General features: G+C 40.4%; 1 protein-coding gene across 1 annotated transcript in view; it reads left to right on the forward strand.

Annotated features, from left to right (window-relative positions):
- WNT7A (Wnt family member 7A) overlaps positions 1–9709 on the forward strand; it is an 83686-nt gene extending 73977 nt beyond the window's left edge. Inside the window, exon 4 of the mRNA XM_074283669.1 lies at positions 7721–9709. Within this exon, the coding sequence (XP_074139770.1) occupies positions 7721–8200 (480 nt within the window). The 3' untranslated portion in view covers positions 8201–9709. The remainder of the gene's footprint in view (positions 1–7720) is intronic.
- Positions 9710–11493: the final 1784 nt, after the last annotated feature.

Raw genomic sequence — 11493 nt, forward strand, 5'->3', positions numbered from 1 at the left:
TATTTCTGGGTGACATTGAGCAAATCAATTCCCCTCATTATCCTTCAGGAAATTCCCTTTAAATTATTTACAAATGTGACATTTTTTTTGAGGAGCAGTTGTTGCCCATGTAGTTGACATAAGTTTTGCTAGAAAAGATTAGTATCATCATTATCATCAGCCATCATCATCATCACCATGATCCATTAACCATCCCCATCCCCATCCCCATCACCCTAGTTTGCTTTACAGTTACTAAGGGTTCTCATGGGCACTCTTTCACTTGACCACAGTCATCCTCACAGATAGGAAGTGCAAGGATTATTGTTCCCATTGTTTGAATGAGGAAATTGGGTTCAAACAAAAGTGATTAATAGAAGCCACATTTACTTGCTTGGACTTAAATTAATTTCTTTCCCTTCCCAAGTGTGATGGGCTTTTGGCTTCACTTCAATGCCTTTTACTTTTGATGGAGTATACAGTGAGCGGAGAGAGCAGCACCAGCATCACTGAGCCTAGAAACTACATATTTTTTCTTTTTTAAAAATAATATTTTTTCATTTTTCAAAATACATGCAAAAATAGTTTTGCAAAACTCTGTTTTCCAAAATTTTCTTCCTCCTTCCCCTAGACAATAAGATTAAGCATTTGTAATTCTTCTAAACATATTTCCACATTTATCATACTGCACAAGAAATATCTGTTCAAAAGGGGGGAAATGAGAAAGAAAAAAAAGCAAGCAAACAACAATAACAACAGGTAAAAATTCCTTGCTGTGATCCATATTCAGTCCCTGTGATTCCCTCTCTGGATGCAGATGGCTCTCTCCATCACAACTTAATTGGAATTGGCCGGAAATACCTATTGTTGAAAAGAACCAAATCCATCACAGAAACTACACATTTTTTTTATCTGAGCAGGGTCTGCATTTTTTTTTGGGGGGGGAGAAGGATTCAAAAGACAGAACATGGCTTAGCATGAGATTTTTTTGGACCACCAGACTCCTTTTCTCCTTTGATTCAAAGGAGTCTTTGAGGAGGAGTCTGCCCAGTGACCAGTCCTGGGCCTGGCCTAGATTACATCCAGTTTAATGTCAAACCAATGAGACCACTGAGGCTTCCCAAAAGCATAGTTTGCAGGATTAGGACTGGTGAAGCTAATGTGATTATAGTACCCATCACTCTGTTTTCTCTGAAATGCCTGCTGCATGCTAATCATGATAACAAAAGGAGGAGGCTGACTTGTTGGGGTGGGGAGGGGAGGGAAAAGGGGGGTGGAGCTCACTCTCCAAGTCCAACACCAGCTCCAACTTCCTGGGACACCAAGCAAAGACCCTTGTAGAAGGCAAGTGTTTAAGGAGTAAAAGTGCAAGTGATCATCATGCAGGTGATAAAATACAAAAACTCTAAAGTGTGTGTATGTGAAAATATGTTAAAACAGACTAGCAGATTAGGATCCAAGAATTACAGTTCATAAGTAGGCTTAGGTAATCCATCTTTTTATAGGTATCATTAAAATCACTGATCTTTACTGTTTACCAAGAATGAAATTTGAGAATCAGCATGGCACAGTGGATGGAGAAATCTCCTGGAAGCCAGAAGAGCCAGATTCAAGTCTCTCCTCTGTAATAGATTGGCTTTGAAATGCTGGGGAACTAACTTACTTATCCTTTTGGCTCTTCAGGCAACTTTAATACTGTACATTTCAGAGAAAGTGTCGAAGAGGGAGTTTTGTAAAAGGGAGTTTTTTCTTCCAGGAGTCCACTGTTCTATTCCTGCCAACAGAAGCATTCACATGAAGCACCCTTGCAACTTTTTCAGAATGAAAGCTGAGAATGAGTTTTCATGCGGATTTCATTCTGTTTGACAGACATAACTTTAGATAGAATATTATTCCTGCCCTCATGGAGCATAAAATCTTTTAAGGGATTATGGCATATACACAATAATAACACTTAAAAAAAAACAACCCAGACTTTTGTTTTCTTTGATGGAGGGACTGTATCTGCATCTATCAATACAGATTGATTTGTTCTCTGCAATTAAGAGTCTTGGAGAGTTGCCTGAGGGGGGTAGCCCTGAAAAGTTGTAGGATTTACCCAGTGTCCCATATAATCTGTATGTACCACAGAGAGGATTTGAAGCCATATCTTTCTCTTCCTAAGTCAGCTCTTTATCCATATTATGCCCTTCTGTCTTTCATTTAATACAAAATAATACACTATTTAATTTAGCAGAAATTGATTAAGAGGATGCTGAATTCAACAGATATTTATTATATTATTGTTCTCTAGTTGTTTTCAGTCATGTCCAACTTTTCATGACTCCATTGGGGGTCAGACACTGAAGTGGTTTGCCATTTCCTTCTCTGGCTCATTTTACAGATGAAGAAAGTGAGGCAGAGTTAAGTGACTTGCTCAGAGTCACACAGTCAGTAAGTGTCTAAAGATGGATTTTAACTCAGGAAGAGGAATCTTTATTTGATGTGTCATTAACTGTGTGAAGTCCTTTTCTAACTCTGTCCAGGAATGCAAAAATCGATAAGACATGCCATAGATAGTACTCTGAAAGAGGTTAAATATTCCAAAAGATAAGACATAAGATAGGTCCAAGCCAAGAGTCTTGTGAGATGAAAACCATCTGAAGTCAGGCTGTCCCTAACTCAGTAAAACCAACAGCTCACATTTTCACAGTACTTTTGGAACCTTATCTTACTTGATTACCAAAATAAAGGGATGTAAGCTCTTGGAGAGCAAGGATTATCTAAGGTACATGGTCTCTGTGTTTCTGTATCTCTAACACCCAGTGTTACAATGTTGCAGTGCAAAAATGCTTTGCACATATTAGATTATTAATAACCACTTGTGGAGTTAAATTGAATAGTGCCATGAGGTACACACTATATCTGATACCTCTAATCTAGTCTCTCAAAGTGGAGATGACCCTGGGATCTTGAAGCTTGTGCCAGTATGCACAAACCTATGGGGCGTGTGACTATCCTGCCAGTGGGGCACTCTGTAAGCAGGAAGTATTGTGGAGGGAAAAGCCTGAGAACCTGGATTGTCTTCTCTCTGATACCTCTGACCTCTGTCCTTGGGCCAGCTGCTCGTGCCCCTTGATCCTGACTTTTCCCATCTGCAAAAGAGGGCCTCTGATGGCCTCTAAGGCCTCTTCCGGCTTTTTTGATTTGTGAACCTATAATCAAACCCAGCTTATATCTGGAAGGAGGAAGTGGAAAAATAGAAAGAAGTGGAGTTGGAGGCCTTGATGGGAATAAAGACTTTATTATTAAAATAATTATGATGATGGTGTTGGGCAAGTCATTATTTCTTTGGGCCATAGTATTCTCATCCACAAAATTAAATGAGGATCCCAGCACCCCTAAATAACAATATTATCATCAGAAAAAGGACAGTCTTCAAGTGATGTATTTATTTAGGCTACAGTAACTCACAAAGAGTCTTGGCAGCAAGAGGGATTTTGATCTGCATCAGTAGAGGCAATGGCCATACTGATGAAATTATAGCTTTTTTTCTGAAATATTGCAATCAAGCAATAACAGATATTCATTAAGTACCTACTATGTACTAAATACTATGCTAGAATAAGTTTAAAGAATGAAACAATACCTATCATCAAAAGATTTATATTCTAATTGGGAAGGAGAAAAGTATGGATGTGCATGCTTATGTGTGTATATATAAGCATACATATACATATATATGCTTGCATAGGTATATGTGTTTAGGTAGATGGGTATGAGTGCATGTACACACACACATATATATATATATATATGTGTGTGTGTGTGTGTGTAATATATTTTAGATTATATATATATGTATAATATGTAACTATATGTATAGTACAAGCATGAAGTTAACAAATATAAAAAATATACTATATTGTTCAGACTAGCTTTCTGGAGATCCTTCTTTTGGGCCTTGGTCTTTAGGTGGAGAAGTGATGAAGGCAGGAGAGCCACCAGGAGGATGGTCAAAAATGGAATGTCCCTCTTTCAGTCCTTCTTAGCCCTTATATACCTTATTGTAATTACATCATTACAGCATACCATGTGTGTGTGATAGAGAACCATTGCATCACCATACTAAGTACTAAGTATGAGAACCATTATCTCATCAATTCCATTGAGTTAACACCTTGTTTCAAGTAACTTCTCCAGAGTTCTGGGCCCTCTGCAATATTCAAAGTTATTAAATGCAAAGTAGTTTAGAAGGAAAGGCATTAGTAGGAGGATCAGGAAAGGCATGTTCCCACAGACAATGGTGCTAGCTTGAGGTTTGTCTTAAAGGAAGAAAGGGATTCTAGGAAGCTAAGAGTTAGGAGGAGGTACATTTCAGGCATGTGAGATAGTACAAAGATATGGAGATGAGAGGTTGAGTGCCATGTTTGAGGAACAGAGAAAAGGTCATCAGGTCAGTTTTCCAGATTTCCAAGAAATCCAGAAAGATAGTTTGGGGCTAGATTGGGTCGTGCCTTAAAAACTGAACAGAACATTTTATATTTGATCCTGGAGGCAATAAGAAACCAGTGGATTGAATACCGGAACTACGTGGTCAAATCCATGCTTATGGAAAATTATTTTCACAGCATTGTGTAGGCTGAACTGGAGTGGGGAGAGATTTGCACCAGGGAGACCAATTAGGAGGGATATTATAATAATCTAGGTGAAAGGGCTTGAATTTAGGTGGTAGCTGATTGAATAGAGAGATGCAGCTGGATGTGAGATGTGGGTAGGAGAGAAATGTCAAAATCTGGCAACTGATTGGATAGGTGAAGTGAGGGAGAAAGTCAGGAGTACAGGACTATGCCTAGATGACTTTGAACCTCAGGGACTGGAAGAAAAATGGTGCTTTCCACATAAACAGGTAAATTTGTAAGGATCAAATTGGAGGGAATTAGGGGGAAAGTTACGAGTTCAGCATTGGACATGTTGAGTTTAGGTTGGATGTCCTGCTTGAAATTTCCACTAGATAATTAATTGATTGTGTTGAACTTAAGCTGAATGTAGAGCCAGAGGCTGGATATGTGGATTTTGGAGTCACAAAGATACATAAAGACCATAGTTAAACCCATGGGAGCTTATGAGAAAGAGTAGAGTAGGAAGATAAAGCTTGGGTGAAATGCATGATGAACAATCCTAGAAGGTGACTGAGAGGGAGAAGGTCCACAGGTAGCAAATAAAGCAGGAGAGAGTCATTTTACAGGATACTTGAAAAGAGACATTATCCAGGAGAGAGGAAGAGTGGAATGTAGCAAGAAGGTGGGTAGAGATTAGGACTGAGAAAAAACCAAATTTGTCAAGTAGGAGATCATTTCTAAATCCACTGTGTTGTACTAACTAAATTCCAATTAGAACCAAATTTGCCAGCATCTTTAAGGAGGTGGATTCTCTCTTTGATTCCCACTATTAGGAGAAATGTCAGGTTGCAAGAAAAGAAATGGACAACATTAATGTGTATAAATTAGCAGAATGCTTGGCACATACATAGGTGCTTAATAAATGTTTGTGGACTTGAATTGACTTAATTTCACCCAAGGAATGCCTTAGATTGGCTTTGGAGAATTATATTAGGGGAAAGGTCACAGGCAAAGAGATAAAATTTCCTAACCAACAATTAGAATTGTCTCCAAATGGAATGGCCCACCCCTAGAGGGGGAAGGAGAAGAGGAGGAGGTGATTCCCAGGTGTTGGAGATCTGTGAGCAAAGGCTGGATAATTGCTTGTCGAGTATCTTGTGGGGGGAAATTCCTTTTTCTGTATGCATTATAATTGGTCACCTTTGATTTGATTCTGTATTTCTCCTCTTCACATCAGTAGCCCTACAATATCCTTAGTTAACAAAGTCACATACATCTAGACTTTACTGATGAAATTAGGGACACCGGGCTCAGATATTTTTAAAAGAATTTTCAACGTTGAGCTAAAAAAGGGTTCTCTGGTTATCCAAGTGAGCCAAATGAGGAAATGAACATTTATGACCATTCCATTTAATTAAGACTACTAGAATGATGGGAAAAAGATAACTTCCTTGTTGTGTGACCCTGAGCAAGTCACTTAACCCTATCTGCCTCAGTTTCCTCCTCAGCAAAATGAACTGGAGAAGGTGATGGCAAACCACTTCAGTATCTTTGCCAAAAAAGCCCCAAACGGGGTCATGAGGAATTGTATGGGACTGAAATGACTCAACAACTACTACTGTAATTTGGTGTTGGATATTTGAGTGGGAAAAGAATCCATATGGCATGCGTCTAGTGGAAAGAACTCTACGTTTGACTCTTTGGAATTGGTTCAAATATCCTCCCCTCTGTGGGCCTCATTTTCCTTATCTGTAAAAGGGAAGGATTGAACCATAGAAGGGATTCTTCATCATTTTTGCCTTATGGATTCCTTTGGCAATCTAGGGAAGCCTATGGATCCTTTATCAAAATAACATTTTAAATGCGTAAAAATAAATATACAGGATAACAAAGGACATTTAATGTATTGAAATTCACCCATCAACCTAATTTTTTAAAGAAATTAAGATAGGTTTTCAATCAATAGCTTAAAAATCCATGGACTAGATGATATGAAAAGTATCTTCTGGTTTGAAATCTTATGGTTCTACAGGGCTATAATCTTCTCAAGGACAGGGACTGTCTTTTACCTTTTTATGGTATCCTAGGTACATGGTAGGCACTTAATATTTAATATTTATTGACAGCCTGCCTGTCTCTGTTCAGCCAAGGATTCCACTATTTTCAAAGTTTTACAGAAAATATCTGAAAATAAGATTTGTGGGAAGATTTCAGTTTATTTCTGTCTAGGGGAAGAGTAATGGATTAATTGATATATGTAAGTCTTTTCTAGACAAAAATTTCTCTGACAGCATCCAAAAACAGTATGCAACTGGACTCAATCTCTCCTGGGAGCCAACCTTGTTGCCAACTAGTTGTGGAACCCAGATTTGTCACTTTCATGACTCTATGCCTCAATTTCTTTGTAAAACAAGTGGATTGTTTTAGATAATTGACCTTTCCCTCCCCTCTCCTCTCCTCCTCTCCCCTTCCCTCCCTTCCTCTCTCTTGCTATTCTGATATTCTCTGTTCCAAGGTTTAACATGCTATACTTCTCCGAGCTTTCATACTTGTAATTTGTGCTCTAGAATAAATTTAGGAAAATGGAGAAAAGTCCCTATGAAGGGGAAGGGTAGGGAATGATTGCAGGTGTGGGAGGAGGGTCTGGTCCTATGGCTTCATTTAAATGATTCTGTTATATTCTCTCTCTCTGTCTCTCTTTCTCTCTCTCTTCCTTCCTCCCTACCCCTCCCTCCCTTCATCTCTCTCTCCCTCTCTCTCTCTCTCTCTCTCTCTCTCTCTCTCTCTCTCCTTTTTTTCTGTATGTCTCTGCTTATCTGTCTGCCTTTGTTTCTCTCTTTCTGTCTCTCTCTGCCTGCCTGTCTCTGTCTCTGTCTCTCTCTCTCTGTTTCTGTCTGTCTGTCTTTCTCTGTCTCTGCCTGTCTCCCTCCCCTCTCCCTCTCTGCCCGCTTTCTTCTTCCCCTCTATTCTTCCTTCTTCCACTCCATCCTTCCTTCTCCCTTTTCTCTCCTCTTCCTTCTTTCCCTTCTCCCTTCATCTCTTTTCTTTCTCCCTCCTCCTCCTTTTCCCCTCTCTATCCCTCTCTATCCTTTCTCTCTCCCTTTTCTTCTCCCCCCCTCCTTCTCTTTTTCCTCCTGCAGATACTGGAGGAAAATATGAAGCTGGAGTGTAAATGCCATGGAGTCTCAGGTTCTTGCACCACTAAAACCTGCTGGACCACGCTCCCCAAGTTCCGCGAGCTGGGTTATATCCTGAAGGACAAGTACAACGAGGCTGTGCACGTGGAGCCCGTGCGGGCCAGCCGCAACAAGAGGCCCACCTTTCTCAAGATCAAGAAACCCCTGTCTTACCGTAAGCCCATGGACACGGATCTGGTGTACATAGAGAAGTCGCCCAACTACTGTGAGGAAGACCCAGCCACGGGCAGCGTGGGGACCCAGGGCCGCATGTGCAACAAGACGGCCCCCCAGGCCAGCGGCTGTGACCTCATGTGCTGTGGTCGTGGCTACAACACCCACCAGTATGCTCGTGTGTGGCAATGTAATTGCAAATTTCACTGGTGTTGTTATGTCAAATGTAACACGTGTAGTGAACGAACAGAAGTGTACACGTGTAAGTGAGCTGGGAGGGCTGGCAGATACTGGGGGACTGAGGGGTGAGGGGGATGTGGACACAAAGGGGGAGGAGATGCAGCTGCTGAGCCACCCTTCCATTCTCCCCCTCACCAGAAAGAAAAAAGATGGGAAAAAAGAAAAAAACTGAGGAAGATGTTTGTACGTGATCTAGCCTGACCTTTGCCGGATTGCCGCCAAGATCTACTGGCTTCTTCCAAAAGAACAGCTTTGGGTGTGGGTTTTTTCTTAGCTTCTCAAGGGGAAGCTGGGACTTCCCTGTTAGATCCCTCAAAAGAACAGAGACCCCCCCCATAAGTACACTTAGTGGCTGAGAGTCACTGTGGGCCCACGTGACCTTAGGCAGACCACCAGACTGTGCCAGACCAGGCCCCCAGAACTCAAGGGGTCAGCCTCCCCTGGAAACAAATGGTTCAATCTGCACAGTGACTGTTTGTTCCCCAGGAATCAAATATGGCAAGAAGCACTGGAAGTATGAGAAAATCTTTGCACCTGCGATCAGTACCCTAGTGTGATTATCCCTGCAGAGTGCTCCCCCCAGCCCCGGCACTCATGGAGATGCTTCAGGAAACTCCAGGCTGGTTTTCATCTCACTCCAGTCACTTCAGCAAATCCTGCTATTGCTCCTGCTGCTGTACTATGGCTAGAAATGAGATGGCCTTTCTTTGAGTTGCCATTTTTTTTAAAGCAGGGACATCAAGCTCCTGGGCTTACTAATAGCAATATTTAACAATTTATTCAGATAAAAATAATATTAATTTATTTAATTAAAAAGAACTCTACCACTACTGGAAAAGATTCTGCAATCAAAGTAAGTTCCTTGCTTTCTTTGTGGAATAATTTTGTCAACTGGGCAAGGAACAATTGGAATTGTACATAGTTATTCTTTATGCAGATATTTCTACTAGTTGATTTCGCAAGTTATTCCTTGCAGTCCTAGATGTTTAAGTATAAAAGCAGGCATCTTTTTACATATATATATATATTTTTTGCTGTTTGCTGCTAGTTGTCTGGAAACCCAAGTTGGCATTAATCTTGAGATCTTTATCAGGACATACCTATACCCTCTTTCCCACTATCCCCTGCCAGGTAAGACTATCCATCCTAAAAATTGAATTTGAGATGCCTATATAGAGAAACAGAAATTAACTCCAGACAATTTCCATCTTTTGGAAAATGACCCATAGGATAAGAGAGTATATTTTGTAAGAGACTATTTTTATATGAATATTTTATTTATACTATGTTTGCCTGTATCATGCTATAACCTGTTCTACTTCTCAAACCAGGCAGCCATCTCATGCTATTTATCAGAGGAAGGCTGGTGAGACCTTGGGATGGAGGAGGCTGGGATTCAGAGCACATATGAGTCTCTTCCCCTTATATCACACAAACCCCCTCTTGGGATCCAATCTGCCAAGCATGCAAAAGATCCTTCAGTCACATGGTTCCAGGGCGTGATTGGTATTAATGGGATACTCTCTGAACCCATTTGGAGGAAGAAAAAAAAAGCCAACTCCAACAAATTTAAGCTCCCTCCCTCTTGTGGCCTGGATCAGTCAGCTGTGGCCCTGTGATTAGCAAAAGCATTGGATGTATTGGCCCTGAAATCCCCACATTGTGGGACTGTCACAATGGATAGGATCAGCCAAAATCAGTGGGTTTGGACATTGCCAACCAGACACACATAGACACACACACACACACACACACACACACACACACACACACACACACACACACATCAATTGCCCCCCTCAGACAGTGGTTACCTCAGAATCCTGTTTTAATGATGCAGTGAGTTTGAGGATATGCCTTTGAGTCCTCCAGCTTTTACCAACATTTTTTTAGAGGACTTTCCCACATGACACCAAAATATTCAATTAAAAAAAATTAGAACATCAACCAATCCACTTTTGGGTTCTTCCACCTAATCATTACCAAGCAGCTGCATCCCCAAAATGACCACTGGCTTGATGGATTGGGAAGTACATTGTTCATAATTGAAAAGGGGAATCACCCAGAACAAATTGAGAAAAAGTAAGTTCTCTTTTCTCTCATCCTCTCCTGTCCCCTTTTGCCTTTCCTTCTCTGAGGGGACAGGTAGAGAGAGGCATTCAGGAGTTAATAAGAAAAAGTTTCTAAAATCCGTAAGTTCTTCTCTCCCCAATTTAGCCTGGATCTCCCAGCCTCTCATACCCATTGCTTCCCAAGCTAGGAAGGTCTCCTTTGAGAAAGTATATATGACGCAATGAAAGAATCTTGAATTTGAATCCTGACTCTGCTGCTTAATTCTTGTGTAATTTACCTTCCTCGCACCAGCCCAATTAACTTCTCTGGGTCTCAGTTTCTTCATTTGGGAATCTTTTAACCATTTTTTGTATCGTGGTTTCCTTTGGTAAATTGATAAGGACTGGACCCTTCTCAGAATAAAGTTTTTAAATGCATACAGTATGAAACATCAGATTGCAAAGAATAAAAAATTAGTTTGAAAAACTATATAAATTATATTTCAAAATGCAAGTTCATGGACCCCAGGTAAAGAACTGGATTAGATAATCTCTCAGCTTTCTTCTATCTTAAATCCTGTGATTCCTAAAGGATTGAGTGTCAAATAGTTGATGTGCCTCTGTAGTTGGGTCTGCTTCCATATATGGCTCTGTGTATTGTTTGTGTGTGGAAGCATAGGATTTAGAGCTGACTGGGACCTGGGGTGTGAACCAGATTCAAATGTAATTGGGAACATTTAAAAATCAATAAAAATACAGTAGAACATAAATAATGTTATCATGTGGTTTTCTAAGTCATTGTACTCCTGCAAGAATCCTTAGGTACAATTTAATGGTTCCCCCTTTCTGTTGGTCTAATACAATCCCATTGGAAGATGGAATACACAAGTTCAGAGAGAAATTATTTGCCAGGATCATGGAGAATTTGAACTCAGGTCTGCTGATTCCAAATGCATTGCTTCTTCCAACCACTACACCATGTATATTCCTTTACTTGTTTATGTCTCCATGGTCCTTTTGCCTCATTTCTTTATTTGTCCATTGTCTATGAACACCATATATTTCTGTATTTGCTTCTTTTTTTTCTTTTTTCTATCTAGTGATGAACAGGAATTGATGACGTCATTGATGTCCTATTCTTTTTGTATTCCCGATCTTTCCTCTTGAGATTTGAGAACTCTTTCCAGCCCCTGCCCTTTAGAAGAAAAGGGAGTTAATTGGGTGACTGGGGGAGCAGGGAACTCTAGAACTTACTCTTGAGGCTACCCATTG

This window comes from Sminthopsis crassicaudata, chromosome 1 (assembly GCF_048593235.1).
Source record: "Sminthopsis crassicaudata isolate SCR6 chromosome 1, ASM4859323v1, whole genome shotgun sequence".
NCBI classification, from domain to species: domain Eukaryota; kingdom Metazoa; phylum Chordata; class Mammalia; order Dasyuromorphia; family Dasyuridae; genus Sminthopsis; species Sminthopsis crassicaudata.